Here is a 24667-nt window from a genome sequence, read left to right as displayed (position 1 = left end):
TGATCTTGACCATGACAAATTATTGTCTATAAAATGTTACGTGTCTCACAAAAATTGCTGCAAGATTAATGTTAAATCACCCTTAAGAGAGATCAAAATTATGAAAATCTATGACCAATAATTTTTGAAGATTTTTTTTTTAAGCAACTCGATATATTTTGAGAGGAGGAGATGAAAATAACAAATGACGAGTTGTTATTTTATTAACATAGATTTATCTATTTATAATAAATGAATAAACATATCTATTTCTCTACAAGCTATATCTCTTCCATTTAAATCAAAGGATGCAGTGCTTTATGACAATCGTGTCTTTTTGTAAATAGTCATGTTCCTAGAACATGAAAAAAACATCTCTTAATTTAAATCAAATGAAATATCTATTTATAAATAATTACAACTTTTTAAAATAATTATATCTATTTATATAGAGTTATATCTCTTAAACACACAACTAATTCAAAATCATTAAGGAAAAGGATAATAATTTATCTCCCGCTCTTGGTTGCGAGCTTGCCAGTCATGGTTATATTTATGTAACATTTTTGTTACTTTTTTTTTTTCTTAATAAAGAAGTCATTTCCACAACTCAACCCCTATAAACTCTCGGTCACAAAGGAACGCCCTTGCCATTGCTACCAAGAACAGTCTCTTGCATGAAAATCATTCATCAAAACATATAAGATGTTGAAACCAGTCCATGAACATCTTGAATTACAGCATCACCCCACACAATATCAAAATCCCAAGTATGCTTTCCATAAGCATTATCCTCCAAATCCTTGATTTCAATCACCAATTCTTCCAACACCTGATATATTTGCTTGCAATGGGGGTGGGAATGATCCTCAGCATTAAAAGCATGCACCTTGTTCTTAACTTCTATCCAACTCCAACCGGGTAGCTTCTTGACTCCTCTCTCCCTCATCATCCTCTTTATACCAGCTCTCTCATTCCACCTATTAAATTTGCCATACATGTCAGAGAGGAGGACATAAGTACAATGCTCTTTGGGCTCTAATTCCAGCAAATAGCTTGCTGCTTGAGCTGCCATATCCATATCACCACAAATCCTACAAGCACCAAGTACAGTTCTCCAGACAGTTGCATCTGGTTCAAATGGCATTGCTTCAATCAAGGCTTTTGCTTCCTCCAATCGTCTAGCCCGCCCGAAAAGATCAACCCCACAGGCATAATGCTCCATTCTGGGAGGAATTCCATAAACAGATTCCATTGATTTTAGAATATTGTAACCTTCTTCCACCAAACCAATGTGGCTACATGCAGTTAAAACTGCAACAAAAGTTATATGATCCAGTTTGACTCTTCTATCCCTCATTAAGAAGAACAGGTCCAATGCAGCTTTACCCTGCCCATGGTGAGCATACGCAATAAAAATTAAAATAAAATAGTAAATATCATCTGTTCATATCAAAATATATGAATTAAATTGAATCAAAAATATAAACTTATGAGTATAATTGAAGTAATGAAAATTTTGAATTATTATAAAAAAAATTAATATATAAAAATTAAATTAATTCAAAATACATAGATTATAATTAAAATAATAAAAATATTCAAATAACCATTTGATTGAAAAAAATCAAATGTTAAACCAAATAATGAATAAATTTATATAATCACTGGCGTCACTGTTACTAGATTACAGCACAGACTGCGAGTACCAAAAGCATGGACTTTTTCCAAACTTATGTGGCCAGCATGGATGCACCAAGGCTGCAAGCAATTCCCCTCCCTCTTCCTCTCTCTCTCTCTCTCAATGGCCGCTTGATTCCTTCAGCAAACTCTACCCTTCTCATCAGTCCTCCTCATCACCATGGCTCTGTTGCAGACATTTTTCTCAGACGCTTGCTTCTCCAAGAACCACCATTTCTGCCCCAAAACGCCCTTGTTGTCAACAGCATCACTTAAACCCCTCTCACAGCCACCCAATTCTTGCCATCTTCCAAGGCTAGAAAAGGGAAACTGGAGGAGGAAGTGCCAAGCGGTGGCGGAGATTGGTGGCGGATTGGCGGTTGAAGATGAAGGGGCTTCTAAGGAGGATCAGAGTGAAGAGGGTGAGAAGGGCGTGGCAGAGTATGATTGGACAGAGGAATGGTACCCTCTTTATCTCACCAAGGATGTTCCAGAAGATGCCCCTTTAGGCCTCACTGTCTTCGACAAACACCTTGTTCTGTATCGCGATGGCAATAGCGTGCTTCGGTGTCACGAGGATCGGTGCCCCCACAGGTAACCTAATCTCTTTGATTTTCTTTTCTGGGTCTGAATCTGATATAATTTGGGTATTAATGCTTTGGATTCTTGTTTCATCTTTTACAAGTTCTTGCTTAGTGACCTCGCAACTTGAATTATATGGTTTCAAATGGACACCCTGTAGCATGGAACCTAACCTTGTGAGGCTTTTTCGTTGTTGTTCAAGTATGTAACTAGTGGTTGAATTATATGGTTCCAAGCTGCTGGCCTGTGGGGATTGAAGTGAATTCACAAATAATTTTGTGAGAGCCTTTGCTTGATTGTTGTGGGTCGGATTGTCTGAGTTTGGCTTTCAATAATTGGGTGGGTTTGACTTTGATTGGGGTGATTGATCCCTCTTTATACTTCTTTGTTTGCATCTTGCTAGTATCACCTTACTATATTGCTACAACTTATCGAATTTCAGAAGATTATACTTGTATGAAAACTCAGAACTTATCCAATTTCAGAAGATTATACTTGTATGAAAACTTAGAACCAAGAAACTCACTTCGGTCCTCACCCAAAAATGCTAACTCAAGGCGACTATTAGTTCGTATGATCAAGTAATGTACCCTATAAATTACTAATGTGGGATTGGTTCGGTGATAGACACTGCTCTTACATTTACACTTTACATGTTGTAGTACCTGTCTTTTGTCTTGACATGAATATTACAACTTTTTATAATCCCAGCCCAATTATCATACTAAGCTTGTCCATTGAACCTCTTGATTTAATTTAGGTTAGCAACACTATCAGAAGGTCAGCTGGTTGATGGAAGGCTGGAATGCCTGTATCATGGACATGGTTTGGCAATTTGAAGGAGAGGGTAAATGTGCAACAATACCTCAGGTTAGCATAAATGCTTTGGGTCCTTGTATATTCAACGATCTTTTGCAGCAATATGTTATTTGATCCAACAAGTTTTACACTAGTTGTCCTCTATTTATGTTACAGCTTCCGGCCAATTCAACCCCAATCGGCTTGTCTCAGAACATATGAGGTGAAGGATTCCCAAGGAGTCGTGTGGGTATGGATGTTCCAAAAGGCAGCACACTACAAAAAAATCAATGTTTTAGTGAGGGAAAATTTCGTCGCTAAAACATCAAAATTAATCTCTAAATTTTTTAGTGACGGATTTAGTGACTGACACCTATTTGTCGCTTAAATTTAGCGACGAATTTTTTTAGCGACGAGATTATACCCGTCGCTGATTTAGCTCACGTATAAAATTTATTCTTTTATTTTTTTAATTAATGATGGGCATAATCCCATCGCTAAATCAACGACGGGGTTATTCTCGTCGCTAAATCAGTGGCGTAACTAAAGTAATAATAATAAAATATTTAAAAATATAAATTATATAAATTAAAATTTGAACATAAATTTTTATATTTATTTAATATGAATATATAAAAATAAATTTATGATAATTAATAATTTATTTTAATTAATTAATTAAAATAACTTACACACTAATAATATTTATAGCATTATATTTGTACTTCTTATTTTAAAATACAAACAAGAACTAATTAAAATACAGATATTAAGCTTTTTATTTAAAATTATTATAATATATTTAATAAATAACTACTTAAAAAACAATTTTTACAAATAAATTGTATATCCATTTTATTTTTTATGTATAATTAAGATTTCATTGAAAAAAAGTTGACATAATAATTTTTTATTTCTAATTTTTTTATCTTGTTTAAATCATCAATAATATATACATTATACACAATAATATATATACATAATATGCAACTATATAAATGTAAAATAAATAATAATATACATGCAATAAATATGAATAAAATGGATATTTTTCATCTAAACTAACATGGATATTTTTCATCCAAAAAACATTTAAAGATGTATTTAAAAGTTAAAATAACAAAATACTAAAAATATAATACATAGAGAAAAAATAATACCTTATAAATTTTGGTGATGCTCATATTTTCTAAATGAAGACTAAAAAAATAAAAATTAAACAAAACATTAAAAGTGAAGAGAGAGGAGTGCAGAAAGGACAAGGAAAGGGTTTGAGAGGGGAGACAGAGTGAAGAGGAGGGAGTGGAGGGGGGAAATTCAAATGGGGCGGCCATGGGAAAATTCAAAGGGGGGTGACTGCATGAGCGCGCGGGAGGGGAGGTTTAGTGACGGATATCTTCTTATCTCTATTTAGCAACGGGAAGATGCTTGTCGCTAAACAAAAAAAGGGAGAATTTAACAACTAGAAGATGCCTGTCGTTGTTTTGTGACGAGCATCTTCCCATCGCTAAATCTTCCCTATCCATTTATATGTATAGACACAGCAAAACAAAGGAGAAAATCAGGTGTTTTTGCTGATTTTTTTTTAACTTTTCTGAGAAAAAATTAAACTTTGCTGATTTTTTATGCATTTGCTGAAATTCTTGTTTTCGCTGAATTTTATACTAAGAATTTTTTGGCTCTAAACAAAATAATGTCAAAGTGCCCTTTTGACTGCGTTGGATGATATTATTGCTGAAATTAATTTTTTTTCCTGATTTTTTTGGATTTTTATATTATTTTTGATGCATTTTGTATGTCTAAAGAAAATAAAAAATTTAAATTTATAATGTTTTTTGAGAAAAAATTGAGCACAGAATCTGAAGATTAAACACTATTTTAAGTTTTTTTTTTCTCATTTTTTGACAACTGACAGCAAAATCAAACATATTCAGTTTCTATTTCTCTTAACTAGACTTTCCCTACCCATTTAGTGACGGATAGATGCTTGTCGCTAAACAGCGATTGGCATCTTCCCATTGTTAAAGACTCTTCTTGTTGTTAAATGAAAAAGGGTTTAAAAAAATTTCAAATAATTAAAAAAAATATTTCAAATATTTTTTAAAAATATCATAAAATATAAATAATAATATATAGAGAAAAATATATTTTATAATCAAAAATAAATATAAAATAATATATAAATAAGTTATAAAATAATTTTAATATCTTTTAGCGATGAAACTAATCCGTCGCTAAAAGATTTGTATATTAATTTTTAATTTTCTTTATTTTAGTGACGGATTTTTTCGGTCACTAATTTTGTCGCTAAATATAAAAAATATTAAAAATTATTTAGTGACGGGTCTTTCCATCGTTAATTTTGTCACAAAATTTTCGTCGCTAAATTTTTGTGACAGTAAATTCATCACTGGCCCGTTGTTAATTAGTGATGGATTTTTTCTCACTGCTAATTCCTTTGTTAAATAGTATTTTTCTTGTAGTGTCACCGGATCCTAGTAAATTGCCTTGGTTTGAAAACTTTGCAAAGCCAGGCTTCGTTGACACTTCAACCACACATGAACTTCCTTATGATCACTCCATTCTTCTTGAGAACCTCATGGATCCAGCCAACATCTCCATCTCCCATGACAAAACAGATTGGACGACGAAGAGGGAAAACACCCAACCATTAGTATTTGAAGGAACTAAAATTAAGGTCTGATTATGATTTCTTGTAATTTACCTTCCTTAATAGAAGGTGACTCGCACTGATATAGTGGCTAATAACAGAGAGCTGACTTTAACAGTTTTCCAGTGGCTCGTCGCCGTCTGTAAGATCACATATTTGAAATGAATAATATATATAATATGTTTTATTATTTCATAACGTTAGAATAATCTTTTTTTCTGAAAATAACTTTAGAATAGTCGTATTTAAAGATTTAGAAGACAGATTGTCAACCTTGATCAGCCAAATCGATGGAAGAAAATACCCAAAATATAAACACCCAAAAAGAAAGGCATATCTATGGCAAGTGATTTAAAGTAGGATTTTTGACACTGAAAGAAATCAAATTGGAGACAGTTTTCGATATAGCTGAGTTTCAGGCTGGAAAAATTGAATTATCGTAAGAGATTTTTGAAAAATCAATAGAAGCCTAAAGGGGTTTCGATTTTATATGAGGAACAACCCTTTAAATAGTTTCGGGAAAAAACAAAAGGATTTGTGATTAAATATAAATTTGGGGGTTTAAGTGTAATTATTTTGGGGTAAAGTGTAATTTTTCATAGTCATGGGACTAAGGATAATTTTTAATAAAACTTAAGGACTTGAGGGCAATGGGCCAAAAGTGATCAGGGGTGAAAAAAAATGACCAAATTGCAATTTGGGCATGAAAATATGCTAGAAAATTAGGAAAGTCGGTCGACTGCCGGCCATTTGGCGTCTCATCGTCGATTTGGGGAGTGAGTTGGCCATCATAACTATAATGACCCTAAATTGGGCCTAGGTGTTTATCATATTTAATTTTAACTCAAGGGCATTCTAAATGTGGGTCGAAGTATTTTAACAATTCATTTTGATAGCATGAAATGATTTTAGATTAATATGAAATTTTCTTAGTGCATATGATCATGAATTTAAGTGTGTGGGTCTAATTTCTAAGAATTTGAGAAATTAATGTTTTAGACTCCATTTAAATAATTAAATGTGTTCATGGGTTTATCAAGTGGGTTAAATAAATTGTTGGGTTGGGTTGGGCCCAATGATAAAAGAGATTTAAATTTTATTACGTAAAAAAAAATCAAATCAAATCAAATAAAACAAAAATAGAAAGCAGCAGCTCTCTCTCCCTCTCCTTTTGATTCTCTATTCTCTCTTTATATTGATTTTGTACCGTTTGGATGATTTGGTGCTTGATTCTATCTCCTGTTCCTTTGGCCATCACTTTCGTTCCTCAGCCGCTTCATAACCTCCTTTTTTTCCGTGTGTTTCTTCGGCTTTTATCTCCTTCTTCTTCTCCACCCATTTTGCTATTGCAACCTGAGCTTAGTGGAAGAGTCTAGCTGCTTCTTCTCTGTTGGGACAGCTCCTAAGGCAAGTTTCCTTAGCCCCCCTCGATATTGAGTTTATATATACATGTGTATTTGTCTACTCTGTTCTATCGCATAAGGAAGCTTTATATATATATATATATATAAATCTATACATACACACAGTCTTATTGAAGGCACAGCTTCACCCCATCCTTTTTCCTGTGAATGGCATTTTCTTCCTATTACAGTGTAGTTTTATTTAATTTCACGGCTCTCTGTTCATGAGTTAGTATATATATATATATATGTGTGTGTGTGCAGCTACACTCATTAACTCATTTATGTATGCACTATTTTCGGTTGCCTTGCCTTGACCAGGGAGCAAACGTGACCCATTTATAAGTATATACATATATATATTCACTTCATTTGCATGCCCCTATTCTACTTGACCCACCCATATATATATATATATATATATATAACAGTCTCATTGTTGTTCCAGCTGACCCACTTCCATATACACCTATATATATATATATACGTATATAAATGCTTAGCAAAGGGGTTGTGGAAGCTTTCTCTCTTCTATATGCTAACAGTCCTTAAAAATGTGTCAAACCCACTTGTATAGATATATATGCATACCAGTAGAGAGAGAAAGTGAATGCATTAAAACTCAAGGGAAAAATATGGTCTCAGCTTATTTTATGTTCAAAAAAAGAATAATTTCCTCTCATTGTAAAGGAAAATTTTTGATACAAAAGTCTCTTCTTATTTTTCTTTAATAATATTTACTTATATATCTATATATATATATATATATACATACGCACACACCCAGTTCGCATGCCCAGCCCTGTTCATAGTTGGAAACCCACATATATATATATATATATATACATTTCAAAGCCTACTCACGCATGCCCAGCGGCTGTACATAGTTGGAAACCTACACACACGTGTATATATATACATATATATTCAAAGCCCACTTAATAAACATTCAAGGCCCAATTACATATATATTCAAAGCCCACTTAATAAACATTCAAGGCCCAATTATATATATATATATATTCAAAGCCCTTTAGATATATTCAAAGTCCATTTGATTGCCCCTGCGTTACACCTTATCCTTACCACATGTTCATATATATTTATATATATATATATATATTTATAATAGAAAGTATATTATATGATAGGTGATGTCCTAAATTTTAATAGCTTAAGGTACATGTATAAACATATACACACATACATATATATATATATGAATACTTGTTACGCACCCAACGAATTGTAAATCTTAATAATTAATATAATAAGTTCTTGAATAAATTACTATAGCATGTACATAATTGATGTGAGTGAAAACAGGATTGTGGGATGGGCAGGAACCATTTGTATAAGCATGGAAAAAAAAATTATGCGATGAAATTCCATAATATCTATATATATGAAAAAAAAAATGCATGATATGTTCCGTACACGTTCAGCATGTGCATGTTATGATACTTTGTATTATTTATATTTGCGCACCTAATATTTTGCGCGGAGGGAAAGAGTACCCTAGAGCACCTGGCGTGGGACGAGGTGGCCATAGCCCGACAGGTTGGCTCCATATTATTTGTGAATTTTTATTTACATGAATGCACGTCGGCATATGTGAGTTGATGGCTCGCGAGTCTACGAGATTTGATTCTGACACTTAATTTTATATGCACATTTGCATAGTAATATATAGTGATATGATGCATTTAAATTGAAATTTATAAAGTTATAAATGTTGAATCTTGTATAAAGCTGTCGAGTTCTTGATTATTCTTTTTGGTGTCATCATATTGTTGATTCCTGTTCGCTATTCATTGCTTTTCGAACTTGCTGAGCCTTGTGGCTCACTTGATCTTCCTTGCCATTCCAGGTAAAGGAAAGACCGTTTTTGGGGGCGAGTCCAGTGGGACTAAGGCCCAAGGATAGTGGTGTACGGAGACGCGTCCTACCTTGAAGATCCTGATTGGTGTTTAGGTGAGGCTTGAGATAAAATGATTTTTATTTTGTTAGTTAGCAATAGAGCCTCTTATTTATTTGTATGGCCTTCAAGCCCAAACTCATGAGATATTAGGAATGTAACTGAACCTTAATTTAGTTTCCGCTGCTAGTAATGAAATGAGATGTCTATTTTTTTATGGTTTGTTCTATATCATCTCTGTGATGACTTCCTTTCGAATATCCTATGCTAGCGGGAATATTCGAGAGTGGGCCCTTACAATGACCCTAGGAGTAGGTTCGGCAATGTAGGGCGACCTAATTGGTTGAAAAATCAACTGGAAACAGCTATAAATCATCGGGTATGGCCGAGTTTTGTTAAACAACTTTTGGGTTTTTAGATCGATGGTTTTGGGAAGAATCGAGATAAAAGAATAGAGGGCTTTTATTCCTTAGGTCAAGGATGATTTCTAGAAATTTTGGAGCGTTTTGGTGTCATTTTCAGTGAGTTATAGGGTTCACTGGAGAATCGGCCAAGTCGCGAGAGTCGAGGTTGTAATCGGCCATTTGAGGGTGCTCGGCCGGTTATTTCAAGGTATAAAGCATTCCACCATGATCGGGAGGTTGAGGAGATCAAGAAGCAAGAAGAAATCATGAGAAATCGAGGCATTGTAGGTCGCCGGCAGAGAGCAGGCTTACTAGGAAAGATGCATGGGCGGCATGTGTGCGCTAGACACGTGAAGTAAAGGGATTTTGGGAAAAAAAATAAATAAAAGAAAAGAAAAATAAAAAAGAAATAGAAAAAAATTGAAAAGAAAAATTCTATAAAATAGGAATAAGATTTTTATGAGTTATTGTGAAGAAAAATTGGAAAAAAGTTTGAGGAGTTTTTATTTGAAGAGAAATAAGGTTTAGGGAAATAGGAAAAATAGGAGGAATTTGAAAAAAATTCTAGAAAAATTTCAAAAAAAAATAGGAACGTGATCTTATGAATTTTCGCAGAGGAAAATTGGAGAAAAGCTTTGTGGAGGTATTTAATTTGAATTATTTTGGAAAAAAATAAATAAAATTAAAAAATATAAATAAATATAGGAAAAATCCAAAATGTTGATTTGGTGGAATATTTATTGATCAGAAGAATCTTTGGTTATAGAATTTGAAGATTTGCACATTTTTTTATGTCGACACGTAATTCGAGGTAAGAAGCGAATATCCCCGATAAATTTGAGAAGATAAGTGGTATTATTTAACTGGATTTAATTTATGAAAAGGGCTTGTAAGTGGTTCGACCCAAAACCCAATTTTATGTAAATAGTTTTATCATGTTGTCATGTCTTGATGTGAATATGTCATGCAGATTACATTTACATGCTATGATAAAATGTGCATACGTACACGATGATATTGTTGATCATGCATTGCATAGGGTTTGGGATTATGAACTGACATTGTTGTTTTACCAAGGGTGCACCCATACATCTCAGCCTGGTAAGGAGATTGCAAAATTGAGGAACAGCATGTGGGTACGGTCGACTCAAAATAAAAAGGAATGATGACATTTTACATTTTATATATATGCATAAAATACGATTTTATTCCCTTACTTAGATGATTTATCATCTAACCTGGGGTTTGCCCTGAAATATTCAAATGTTCCAGATGTTGTTGAAGCAGAAGTAGATACAAAAGATGTATGTGATCACGACACTAAGCAAGTGCACGATGATTTATGATTATGATATTGAAATTGATCTATTTAAGTTTCTGCTACTTAACATTCTGAATATTTTGAAAGATATTGATGTATTATCTGAATTATGGTGATTGTAATATTAGGTTTGATTCTTAGTTTTCGCATTTGATATCTATGATGATTCTTTTTTGAGATAGACGTATGAAAATTTTGGGATAGATATGAGTAATTATTTGGTTTAGTCGTAATTTTAAATAGAAAAAAATTATTATCTCAAAATTATCCTAAATTATAACATGTTTGAGAAAATGGGGTGTTACACCGTCCTCCATCCAGTTCCTATACTGATCAATCTGATCGAGCTAGCCATAACCGCACACAGTTAATGATCAAAGATGATGCCCATTTTAGTTCATTAATTACTAAAGCTTGCTCAGATAAAGATGGCAGTTCCCGTTCATGGTGGTGGTGCTGGGTTTCTGTCAATCAATTGAATAATTGGTTTTGCGATGTGCTGTTGTCGACATCACACGTCTGATGATTTTTCTCGGAGAAAAGTTGTAACGCCCCATTTTCTCCGAACGCGCATTATCTCGAGATTTCGGGAATATATATATATATATATATTTTCAACATCATACACATAACATAAGCCTCTTAATATACATACCTTCATCATAATCATTTCCCGACAATCCCGATTGTACCTTCTCAACATATCAAAATTTAAAAATTAATAGACTAAGACATGTATTATCAATCACATCAGCGGAAGCAAGATTGAAACCTCAACGATATATAACCGACAAATTCTTTTTACATTTAAATAACCAAATCGATGTTTCACATGAAAATATCAAAATACTACATAACCTCTAAACATCGTAATCATAGACAAAGACCTACGAAAACTAAACATATCAGTTACATCTTGATGACATCCTTTCCCTTGGCGCCACTACTTTTACTTGGAATGTTTGAATATTCTAGGGACATAGTCCAAATTAGATGCTGAATCATCTAAGCGAGAGTTCAAAAACATTTTTATGAAAATATGCAAAATTATATATAAAATCGACAAATCCTGACATGCCCTAGCCTAAGAGAAACACCCATAGCACTTAGCCCTAATCGGGGAAAATGTAATCTCTCTAAAGGTGACACGACCACACCGACCCATTGGCAAACCAATCCTGCTTAAGAGAGACAACATTGACATATGAACCCGGGAACCATCCCATTGTCATTGTTAGGCATTACACTCATACTCAAAAGTATTCTGAAACCCAACACAACCATAGCCCCAAGAGTATCACATCAGGATTATTCCCGGAATCAACGACACCTTGGTATTAATGCTATTGCTCAAAGGAACTTGGGGTGGTGTCCACTCTCAACCCCGCCACTTGAGCCAACAACTAGGGTGGTGTCCACTCTCAGCCCCGCCACTTGAGTACCGTAGGGTGAAGTCCGTCTCAATCCCGTCCCAAGTGGATCACATAGCATTAATCCTCGGCACGCGTCCTGAGTGCTATCACTCAAGAGCCACGTCATAGGTTAATAACCCACGATCCACATGGCCAACACATAACATGCCAATGCCGAAAATCATAACATGCATGACATATAATCAACATTTCAATATATGTAATTTACTGTACGGAATTCAATGAATGTGTAAATAATCGTTTAGACGAACCATCGCACGAAATCAGTCACTCACGATAAATCAAAGTGATCAAAGTAACAAAAATATGCACAAGAATTGGATTGAACAACTCAAGCTTTTCCGGTAGAACCACTCACCTTTGGGCTAAGTTCAAGATTCCTCGAAATGCGTGCCCGACCTCGATTCTCGTGCCAAACACCCTATAGTTCAATTTCGAGCCTAAACGATACCCTAGATATCATATGTATTCAAAGGAAAATCAATATCTATTTTCCCATTTTCTCATAAAATTTTTCTAATTTCTTCTTAATTTTCTCTTAATAATTTCAAATAAATACCTCTTCAAGTATTTTTTGTAATTTTTCTCCACAATAATTAATAAAACAATATTTATAAGCCTCTGAAAATTTTCTAGATTTTTCTCCTATTTTCTCAAATTTTCATAATTACTTTTCCTTGAGAAAAATTATTTCTCCTTGATTTCCTTCGAATCTCCTCCAATAAAAATAATAAAAACTCATAAAATAAATTCCTTATCCTTCTGGAATTTTCTAAGAATTTTATAAAAATTCCTCATATTTATTTTCCATTTACCTTTCCTTTCAAAAATAAAAAATAATTATCTCCTCAAGAAATTTTCATGATAAAAATTTATCAAAATAAACTATTCATTTTTATTGAATTTTTGGATATTTTTTTAGAATTTTATTTCCTTTAATTCCATTTTTTTAATCAAATTTTCTATATTTTCAGCATTTAAAAAAATACAGAAAATACCTCCGATCATCTTCTCCGACGACGACACACCAGAAAATCGAAGCGACGACAACAGGCTGCTCCTCTCCCTTAGTCGATCCCAATGATATCCTTCTTTGTCTGAAAACACCATCGGAAGCCCTCCGATTTGGCCAAAAACAGCCCGCCCAAGTCACTCGCCACCAAACTCCGGCAAACCAAATTGACCTCCGATTCGAACTCCGATTGATGCGAAACTTTCTAGATTAGCTATCCATAGCCTCGCGACCAAAAGCCGCTTATTAGATCCTTCTATCGATCACTCTACAACTCGATTTAAACACTCACGCAATATATATATATATATAGGTGGTTGAATATATATATATATATGCGAAAACACCCCCTATACTACAAAAACTCTCAAAATTCCCAGAATTGCTTCTCATAAGCTGGGAAACAAAAGCCCTTTATCCCCGACCTCTAATTCGCTCCCAAATGTGAGAAATCCGAAATAAAATATTTGATGCAAACTCTCGACCAAAACTCAGCTATTTATAGCCAAATCGTCCGTTTTTCGACCAATCAAAGATTGTTGCTTCGTCTTTATGCGACCTTGGCCCATGCTCGGCCATGCCCTGTCAAATAACAGCTGTCCCATGGCTGAATTTGCCTTCCAAGATTTGCGGCAGGCGACCATGCCTCACACTACAAATCTGATTTTTTTTTTTTTTTGACATGATAAACTATAATATTTTTTATTAAAAATAACTATAATCTAATATATTATTTCTTTTAAATATCTAAATTTCGAGGCATTCCCTACCAACAATTCAATTTTCAGCCCGAACTAAAGCTGTATCGAAAATTAACTCTGATTCGATTTTTTTTTATACTAAAAATCCTATCTCGGGAGGCTTAGCAATGATATATTATTTTCCTTTGAAATCTCAGGCTCGGGACATTCCTTGCAGTCGATTCAACGATTTATTTTTACCATCAAGTCACTTTTCGATATTTCAAACTCATTTAAATTACATGACAATTTCACGAAGATTTGGGATATTACAAAAGTAGTGGTTATGAACTTGCAATTTATTTTCCTGGAAAGTTTCTGCCCATTTTGCTTTGTTTTCGTCACACGAGCAGCATACCAAATGAGTGATCTTTAGTTCCAATCTCAATCACTCTTCCTTCTCAAAGTTGTTGGGTAAAGATGTCATTTTAATTCTCCTCTGAAGCCCACTTTGGATCCTTTATTTTACAACTGTTGTTTTGATTTGTATTTTATTAGAATGAGGAGAAATACTATATATATATTATACCTTTTATTAATTATTTGGAAACACAATTGTATACCATATTATACAATTGATCTTTCTTTCCGATCTATATATATTATACCTTTTATTCATCATTTGGAAACACTTCTTCCTTCACATATGGAGACTTATACCTTCCATCAGAGACCTAAATCCCTTCCTTCATGATCCCAAGAGCTAACAATTTAAAGTTCTGTCATGCTTAAGAACACCCTCCTGGTCCAAACCCTAGTTTCCCTCCTGCAACATCGTAAACAACATCCAATGTCCGCTGCTGAACGTTCCCGAAGATCCCCAAGTCTGAGGCATCGCCGTTCCCGGCGAACGCCAAGCAAACCTGAGACGGACTTGCGAAGTAGAGAATCCCAGACAGGTCCAGGGGAACCTCGGTGTTTCCGGCGAAATAGAAGTTTATGATCGGGACAGTCACGGTGGTGTAATTGCTCAGATCATAGCACGTATCCAGAATGGACACGGGATCGGTTAATGGGTACTTCGTCATTTGTTGCCGGAAAGCTGTTTTGAGGGGTGTATAGGCCCCCGGCGGCAGCCGGGTGATGACGGTGCCGGAGTCGATGATCGTGCCGGCGGTCGTGAACACCGACTGGGAGATGGGTAGAATCTTTCCGCCCACTTTAATGGCGATAATGGTGATGAAGTAAAACGAAGGGCCTTGAGGGTTTATGGACAAAGTTGTGAACTTTGGGTTCCCGGAGATTCCTCCTTTTCCGAACGTCAGGTGGCCGGTGCCGCTGGAGGTGGATGGAAGACAGTAGGAGAAGTATTTTCCGTACTTGGATTCAGTTTGTGAGATGAGCGACAGTTTATCGCGGCCGAGGCCAAGCAATCCGGCGGCGCCGTTGAAAAGTCCGCGATTATTTTCACCGCAGCCGAAGAGGAATCCGGGGAATACGTCGGTGGGCGTTAGCGTCAGCGTCTCGCTGGCGAAGTACCTGTAGTAGGCACATACAAAAATCGAGTATTTTAGTGCAGAGTAAAGAGCCTGTAGAGATCAGAGTATGAGAATTAATGAATCAAAATAGCTTCTTTGTCGTTTCTATCCTTTATTACCCCATGGAGAAGGACCGGTCGCCGTAGTGGATATCGTAGATGCAGGTGGAGATGGAGCAGATGGGCTCGTTCCCGGTGGCGGAGGTGAGCAGGGAGCACTGGGACGAGTCGCAGGTGACGTTTTTGTAGGATTTGGAGAGGGAAGGATCGAAGATGGGGTCTTTCTGTTTGTAGCAGGAACCGGCGCACGGCTGGCACTGTATCCAGGTGAGGTCGCTGCCGGTGTCGAAGACCAGAGAGAAGTCCTTCTTCGGCGTGCCCAGCCCGACGGTGACGATGTAGTTGGGGGAGCCGATGGAGCTGCCGGACTTGGCCGGGAGGGTGGCGGCTTGGGAGTAGTCGATCTTGGACCGGCCGGAGTTGACTTGGGATTGGATTGATTTGACTCGGGACTGGTCGTGACTCAGAATCTGAGCCGGAGTGGGAGCCGTGGCTTCCTTCTGTTTGAGAGTAGAGCATGGGCCATGCCAGTGAACCACTTTCACTGATGCCTTTCCCTTCTTTCCTGATCATAATTACAAAATTCAGAAGAAGAAGATGACGATGAAGATGAAGATTGGGAAGAATCTTTGTCAATTTGGCATACATACATATATGTTATCAATTTAACAAGAATGCTCAGGAAGGAAGAATCTTTATCAATTTGGCATGATTGCATATACATACATATATGTTAGTGTGACTTATCATACAGCTTTGTTTCACTTCATTTAGATACTGAATTTTTTTTTTTTGTTATTTTAAAGATATTCTTAAATTATATAAGTTTGAGTCAATTACATTTAAATTATATAATTTTGAATTAATTGTATATCTCAACAAATTTATTAAGAAGAATAAATTCAGAAATTAAATTGAAATAATAAAAAAATTAAGTGCAATTGACTCAAAATTATTAATTTAAAAATATTTTTAAAATAATAAAAAAATGAATATTTAAATAAAAATATAAAAATAAGAATTAAAATATATATTTTACCTTAATTTGTTCGATTTAATATCAACATCATCTTAATGATGGATGGGGAAAGGCCAATCTGTCTGTGTTCATTAGTTTTTGTTTCCATATTAAGTTACAGCTGGTTGATAATGACACATAAATTAACATAAATATCTATAATTAAGAAATTAGTTAAGGAAACACTAGTAATTTTGGAGTCTTACCAATATCTAATTAAAGTACATACAACCATGCACGCTTAATTTGTTGAAAAATGAAACATATATATATAGTTTGACTGATATGTTCTTGATTGCAAATTAATTAAATTTAATCAAAAAAATTATATAGAGGTAGGAGATTTGATTAGATTAGATCTCCAAAAATGGAAATTAAAAGTGATTTTGGGCTAATAACTGTGCCTTGTCACTACTGTTCAAGTCTGTTCGATTCCATCCTTTGTTTGTCTTTCTCATGAATATATGCTCCAGCCAGGTGCCGATAGAGAGTACCTTTACTATATATATATATATATATATATATGTTTACGTTTATTGTTTGTGATTACTCTGCATTCATATTTTATAATGTGTCTTATCAATGTTGGTTGTTAGTAAAATTGTCAAAAACTAATTAATTCACAAACAAGACATATCATGTATAGGGGCAAATTGATCGAAATGTTAGAGCTGAATAAATTGAAATTATGTAAAATATTAAATTAAATAGACTAAAAAAAGGAAAAAAATTAAAAATCAAAAAATCAAAAAAATTAAACAAATCTAAAAACCCACCCTATTTTTGTTGAGTAAATTATACCCTCTTCATCAACTTACCTTATCAATGTATGCATGTGTGAATGTGTGTGTGTATATATATATATATATATAGAGAGAGAGAGAGAGAGAGAGAGGGAACCTTGGGTGGAGGGGGTGCAAGTAGAAGCTGGGAGAAGAGAACTGAGTGGAACTGTGTGGTGGTGAGTTTGAAGAGCTTCTTCTTCTCCACCAGCTCTCAGAGCATAGCCCTTATCTGATGAGAAACACAGAATGAAGAGAAGAGAAAGAAGAAGAAGACGACGATGGGAATTGGAGGAAAGTGGAGTAGCAGTACTGGCAGTGGCCATATCGACCCACCTTTCCCTCAATTATGTTCTCTTCAATTAGCCACATAAGCTAGCTAGCTACCGAGCCATTCCATTTTATAGAACATTTTCAACCTTCCACGTCACCCTCCTAACCAGGGGCGGAGCCATGTGCAGCCCTGGATTTTTTTTAAAAATTCTATTATATGTAATAATTTTATATTTTTTTAATTTTTTTCTAAATAACCACCCTGAATTTTTAAAAAAATTCTTAATTTTAAATATGTTAGTCAATAGGTATTGGGTGGTTGCATTTGATTATTAGAAATCACTGGTCACAGTGGTTGATGAGTGCTCTGAGTGCATTTACCCTTTCTGGATTTGACTGAAAATTTAAATTTAGATTTATAAAATTTGATAATTAGATTTTACTAGTTTTTGGGTATGTTAGTCAATGAAAATAAGGGTATTGGATAGTTGCCTCTGATCGCTGAAAACCATCGACAATGGTGGCTAGTGGCGATTGTCAGTGTATTTTTCAGTATTGATTGAAAATTAAAAATAAAATATATAAAAATCTGATCCATTTTTCTTTTATGTATGTTAATCTGCTTTAATCATTTTTTTAACTGTATTTAATTAAAGGGATTAATTTTTTCTATCTTCTATTACAAATTTGTTAATTACATATTTAAAATTATGACTGAAAATATATTTTTCATCATGAAACTTATCAAAACTCGATTATGCAATTAAATTGAAGATTAATGATGGAACGACGATTTAAGAATGACTGAATTACGTTCGTGTTTTGGAACTTGGACTTCTCAAGACATGTGATGACTAACTCAAGCTAGCTACCTAGATTTATTCATTTAATTCTTCGGGTTATTGGGTTTGATAATTGAGTAGTGCATGCCCAAAAGCTTATCCCTTTTCTTTGATATATTGTATATTGCTGCGTAAACTACAGAATCACACATAAACACACTGATACCACTGAAGTCTTTAAACCCAACAACATAGATAGAATCGGTACTGGAAATAAACACAAGCAGCAAACACAAAACTAAAAGTAAAGGACATGAGAGATTTTACCGTGATTCACCCAAAAGGCTACGTCCACGTTGAGCTCTGGTGAGAAGAGTTCTGTAATATCCCAGGAGCCTAGAGGAGAATAGTATAAGTCGAGGATAGGTAAGGAAGGAAACAATACTAGCTAGATACCTTTTAGGTTGAATGTTGGTAAAGAACTCCCAAGTTAAACGTGCTTGACCTGGGATAATCCAAGGATGGGTGACCCCTCTGGAAGTTCGTGTAGGCCAATCAGGATAAGTTGTTCCGGTCCTTTCTATCGCTCGAACGGGATGTTACAAATGGTATCAGAGCCGACCCTTGGCGAAGGCGGTCCGATGAGGATGGGGAGTGGTGCCGGGGCTTGAGGGCCTGTACAAGGAGCGGCTTCTGACAGGCTTCTAGGATGGCAGCCCCCAAGGGGAAAAGGTCTGGGACCAGTTGTAAGGTCGCATGACGAGGACGTCATGTGCTCAAGGGGGAGAGAATGTAATACTGTAAGCACCCCCGCCCGGATATCCCCAACCACCCGGACTACCCGAACGGGAGCACCTACGGGAGGAGAAAAGTAATAAACACCAGACAAAGACCACCCCGGCATGCATACACAAAAAAAATAAGAACAGCGGAAGCAAAGCTCAAGACATGCATGCACTATGGGTACCCCGCTAATCCAGCGGTCACAAGATAAATAAATAAACACAAACTCCTGTGCCGACATACACAAGACTCGAGAAAACACCTGGCACAGTACGAAATAATAGAGTAAATTTTACTTAGACATCAGAGTGGATAGGGATTGACGAGACTGCCTGTACACCACACCGACTCTGACTCTGCCGTTAAAGCTGACTCCCTTGGTATGGCCCACGCCGCCACTACCTGGAATGATGGAAAGCAAGGTGAGTCGAGAGACTCAGCAAGCATAAGGAAGAAAAGGCTGAAGGCTACACAAAATCAGAAATCTCACCCCAGAATAAATCCCCAGGTACACACAAGCCATGAGACGCTACAACATAACAGCTCAATAGCATAACAAAATAAAAGCACATACCGGTCCTTGGGGCCCACATAAGACACTTGGCACCCAAGTCCCATACCAACCTGCCGCTGCCCTGAAAGGCAACAAATGTCTCCACAAACCTGCGCGCGCTGTCCCAGGCCGGTACTCCCGTCACCTGTATCCGTCGGTACTCCCGACAACCGAGCCATAGGCTCCCTCGGAACGGTACTCCCGTCCGAGAACTAAATACTACTAGTATCCATGCAATGCACATAGAAATGCAATGGCGTAGTGAGCATCAACGTGATACAAGGCGCCCATACATCCAGGTATCAGGCCATGCTCCGCCCACATAGTAAACCACACGCCATGCATATGCTCGCGCTGGATGCAACCTAACCAAACTAGAATGTTCGTGTCCAAGCATTCTCAATAAATGGATATCCCAATATGCATCCCGTACCCATGTGCATATCAAATCATGAACAGTGATACAATGTATCTAATCATGCAGTAAATCACATACCGGCAGAGCTTGTCAGCAATGCTCGGCACCGGTCAACGGCCAGTGACTAGGGGTGTCCACCCGACGGTCCTCTTCAGAGCCGTACCGTAGTCTACCCCAACGTCACCAAACGGTTGACCCCTGCCCCACTGCTCAATAGCTCTAACCAAATCATAAGTAAATCCGAGAAAAACCGTAAATAAAACCCGCACGACTAGGAACCTAGTTCCCCAACTGGGTTCAGCATCATTCCGAAAGGAATGGGGGTGGCACAAACCCCCGTAGGCTCACAACAAATAAAATTATAAAAGTCTCAGATTTAATTTAAATTAAAACAAATGAATAATAGTTCAACCAATAAGACAAGGTACCGAATTAAAGTAAGGGAGGTGATAAAATACAGGAAATCACGGAGTCTTTCACGGGAATTAAAGAACACGAGAAGAGGGTTAGGAGCTTGCCTTTACACGACCGTTTCCTCAATTTCTTGCATTCCCGCTGCGAAGTAAAATGTTTAAAAACGTTTGATAACAATTAATAAAACCTGAGACTCACATTAATTAAATCTAATCGTATAATATAATTAATTTAGCCATCTAAATCCCACATAGGCACCTCGTAAATAAAATCCCAATAAATCTCATATTTCTTTTAAATTAAATCATGCCCAAAACATTCCTAATTCGTATAATTAATACGCAAAATCAAACCGAATTAAGGGAAGACAAGGGATTCACCAAATGGAAATAGATCGCAAGGGTAGAGGAGAACTTGCCTCGCTTAAGCTGATTACAGCGTTTTCATGCTTAAACATCACCAAATTAATACACGCTGTAAATTAGATTAAACTCCCAAAATTAATAAAATTGAGCCCAAAATTAAATTTCAACCGTAGAGAATGTATAACACATAATTATTTACTTACCTGATTAATTAAATCACGATTAAACGTAATTTAATCTTCAATTTTTCTCTAAAAAAATGACCCTCGCGCGCGCTGCTTCTTCTTCATTTTTCTTCCTCTGGTTCTGTCTCAAATTTGGCCGAAATCGGCCTTAAAATCGCAGCAAAAATGCTGCTTTAACGCGAGGCAAATGGGCGGCCCACAGCGCGCCACGTGGCGCGCCCAGCAGCTGCACATGGCTGCCACCGCCTTGCCCAAAACGACGCCGTTTTGGGCAAGGATTTTGGCTGAAAAATCAGCCAAAATTCTCCAGCGCGCGCGCACACCCGAGGGGGCTCGAACCCGCGACCTCACCCAGCACACGAGCACTCGCGACCGCCCGCGCTAGCCGACTCCTTTAACCATATAATGCCTTCACTTATATTTAAGGTGATTTGCGGCCACTTCGGCAAATCACATTTCAGCCCCCAGAACTTTCATTATTGGCACACACACCCCAGACTCCGATTTCCTTTATTGCACTTACACCCGAAAACTTTCAAAAATCCATTAAATTAATTTATTTTTTCTTATATCTCCAAATTCCCAAATAAATTAATAATTTCCATAAATGCAAGAATTAATAATTATCTTATTTACTTATTTTCTCAAAATAACATAAGTAAATATTTTCTCTTAATTTCTCTAATACTCCAAAATGACATCAAATGCCAAAATTATTAATCATTATTTATTTCTCAAATTTTCGGGATATTACAATTCTCCCCTCCTTAATAGAATTTCGTCCTCGAAATTCGCGCTCAATCTATGTCTTCAAAATACACTCACAATTCTCACGATATTACTTAGCATATTTTTCGAGACCTTCCATATCATTATTTTCCAGTTCTCCCAAGTCAAAGTCTACTACACATCCGGTTTGACTTAATATACTAGCACACTTCCCTAATCCATCACCTCAATAGGGCCACGATATGATCACTAATACCTTAACTAGCTTAAGAAATATCATCAATCATATTACTCAAAGCAACAAGGTTTTCCTATTATCATATCCTAGTCCCACTGCCTCTAAAGCTATCTCACGTTCTCATCACACTTCCGTTTGGTACTATCTCAACCACATATCAACCTAAATAAGAGCTCAAAATTTAGAGATATTCAATCTCAATGATAAACTGACTCGCAACATCAGGCTCTATGCAAATGCAACTAATTCCAGATACAAGCGATAGTGACAAGAATGGAACCATCATCTTGCATGACGAGAGGCTAGGTCTCGGTAATGTGATTGGGACCTGCCACGTACCTACGAAGCATAGGGACACGGAGACGATACCACATACTCAATCAAGGATTCAACAGCAATATCCTTTAGTCTGATTTTTTTTCAATTGATTCGTAATCAGGTACACAGCATTTTCTCGGCAGTACTTTCTCCCACAATTTGCTGCGAATGCTCAGGATCCCATCAATAAATATTGGTAGCCATCTAATCAAGACTATCAAAGATTATACGCTCTCTACTCAACATATCTCGAGATCTAAAATGTCACCAGATCTCCCCTCCTTAAAGGAATTGGCACTCCTCAAAGACTCAATAGGCTAGCTAGAACATGAGCTTTAAAACCAACGTTATCCGCTCTGTAGCCTACTAGGCTGAAAGCACCTCACCGTGTCAGTAACTATCTAATCTCCAAGGCATCTTATAAGTCTCATCAACCACGAAAAGTAACTGAAGTGGGTTAAGCATTCTTTTGGCTGGCATAATAGACCATCTCATGTTTTTTGCCGATGTACCACTTGACCAGCACCCAAAGGAGTCTCATCTCCTCACTCGGTCAATAACCGACCCTAGGGCATGTGGTCTGTGATTAGCACCGCACGTACTCATAGCAACTACTATCCTTGTAGCAAAACCCAACAGTTACTTAACCCTATATCCAATTTCGGCCTTGGCCATACACCTGGGTATCTCCCACAACAATAATCTTAGAGGGGTCTTCTTATTCCTAATTCACTTTATCACAGATGCTCCACAGCGATCCAAAATGTCTACTATCATCTTTGCTTTACCCTATTTATTACAGAATCTCACAGCCTTAGTCTTTCGACACGCCAATCGCGGCGTCACCTGAACTCCGCTCCACCTGTGAGAACTAAACACCTATACCCTAGCCAGGTAGTAATGCCAAATCTCCAAACAGCATAACCACTGTAAAAGCCAAGTCCTCAATTCCATAATAGTCTTTCAGTGAATTCTCATCACAGATCTCTTTTGGGACTTTGTATTAGTGTTTCGAGTTATCCATCTAGATTCGATTAAACTTAGGGTGGATGCCCTAAACCTCCAAGAAAATGCAAACCCCTCAGAACCTCAATTTACCTCCATACCTCATCAAATAACACGTCTCTCGACCAAATATGTACAGACAATTTAACTGTTACACACGAGCTACCGCATTACCCAACCTTCAGTTTCTCATCTCAGTACACCATGTACACATTTTGGTACCTACGGGTCTACCATTTACCATCAGACTCCTATAGCACATTTTCCACCATGTGGGACCTTCCCGTACCACCCCTAGCAAAATCCAATCATGGACCTCCATCTCACATTTTACCATGACCTCATCTCTCATGACATTGACGCTAGCCTTAATAGGACATCGACAACACCTAGCGAGACTAAGGAACTCCAGACCTCTTTAGAAAACACCTCAGAGTTAGCCCGGCAAATCATCTGCCAAGTAAGCTAAGTCCAACAAGTCCCTCCGGTGGTTATGACGACACCCTCACAGTGGCTCAGACTGACTGAGTGTCAGGTAGTGTTCCAATCCTGGGCACACTCTGTATCAATCCCTAGTAAGGCTCCCATCATTCATCACTACTTTAGTCAGTCGCCTCCACATGTCCTTCATGTGCTCGCGGGCGAACATGACTTGTCTCTCTGTCAGTCCCCAAAAAGATCTCGTGGATCATCTCTTGAGACAACTCGTCAAGCCGATACACATAACCCACTAGGTACTCCTCTTCGTCTTGCCCGCCTCCCCATCCAGAAGCAAACTCCTGTTGCCACTGACACCATAAACAATGCAATTCTGGGAAGGCATCCAAATTGGGTAGGGGTACACTGGGATCTAGGCCTTCGGGTTCCATTGGGAAAACTCAAAATCTGTATACATCACCAAACATCAGGCAGCTATATTAAGGCGAAACCACCATCTTACCCAAACACCTAGGGGCAGGCACAAGTCCTAAATAAACCTTATTCATACCATTTCACAGTCCCTTCCTAACGTGCATTTATCACCCTTGCACGAATATAAATTGGGACACGATCTCTTACACGAATCAGCAAAACACAACTGGGACACAGTCTAACCCTATTCGGTTCACCTAGACATCCCTAACTCTACCCGACAACCTTGGTGTACAGGAACTCGTCCCTCAAAATTGACTCAAACCTGGCTCTGATACCAACAATGTAAGCACCCCCGCCCGGATATCCCCAACCACCCGGACTACCCGAACGGGAGCACCTACGGGAGGAGAAAAGTAATAAACACCAGACAAAGACCACCCCGGCATGCATACACAAAAAAAATAAGAACAG

The 24667-nt window shown here is 36.9% G+C and overlaps 2 protein-coding genes across 2 annotated transcripts in view; one reads left to right on the top strand and one right to left on the bottom strand.

The window, feature by feature from the left end:
* The first annotated feature begins 1825 nt into the window (after window positions 1-1825).
* LOC127812990 (protein TIC 55, chloroplastic) overlaps window positions 1826-24667 on the top strand; it is an 87722-nt gene continuing 64880 nt past the window's right edge. Inside the window, exon 1 of the mRNA XM_052353636.1 lies at window positions 1826-2253. Coding sequence (XP_052209596.1) covers window positions 1841-2253 — 413 coding nt within the window. The 5' untranslated portion in view covers window positions 1826-1840. The remainder of the gene's footprint in view (window positions 2254-24667) is intronic.
* On the bottom strand, window positions 14472-17644 carry LOC127812991 (aspartyl protease family protein At5g10770-like). Its single transcript, XM_052353637.1, has 3 exons — window positions 17397-17644; window positions 15539-16043; window positions 14472-15420 (listed from the first exon to the last, which is right to left on the bottom strand). Exons 1-3 carry the CDS (start codon window positions 17602-17604, stop codon window positions 14670-14672), a joined length of 1464 nt encoding a protein of 487 aa, XP_052209597.1. The 5' UTR covers window positions 17605-17644; the 3' UTR covers window positions 14472-14669.

The sequence above is a fragment of the Diospyros lotus genome, chromosome 11 (assembly GCF_014633365.1).
Source record: "Diospyros lotus cultivar Yz01 chromosome 11, ASM1463336v1, whole genome shotgun sequence".
In the NCBI taxonomy this organism is placed as follows: Eukaryota; Viridiplantae; Streptophyta; class Magnoliopsida; order Ericales; family Ebenaceae; genus Diospyros; species Diospyros lotus.
Note: the sequence above shows the minus strand (reverse complement) of the source record. Positions and strands in the feature narration are given on the sequence as shown.

Coding starts and splice junctions, on each gene's coding strand:
- LOC127812991 (XM_052353637.1), bottom strand. CDS start 17,604: ATGGCCACTGCCAGTACTGCTACTCCACTTTCCTCCAATTCCCATCGT. Junction 16,044..17,396: donor TTGCACCCCCTCCACCCAAG/GTTCCCTCTCTC, acceptor AATTATGATCAG/GAAAGAAGGGAAAGGCATCA. Junction 15,421..15,538: donor GACCGGTCCTTCTCCATGGG/GTAATAAAGGAT, acceptor TGCCTACTACAG/GTACTTCGCCAGCGAGACGC.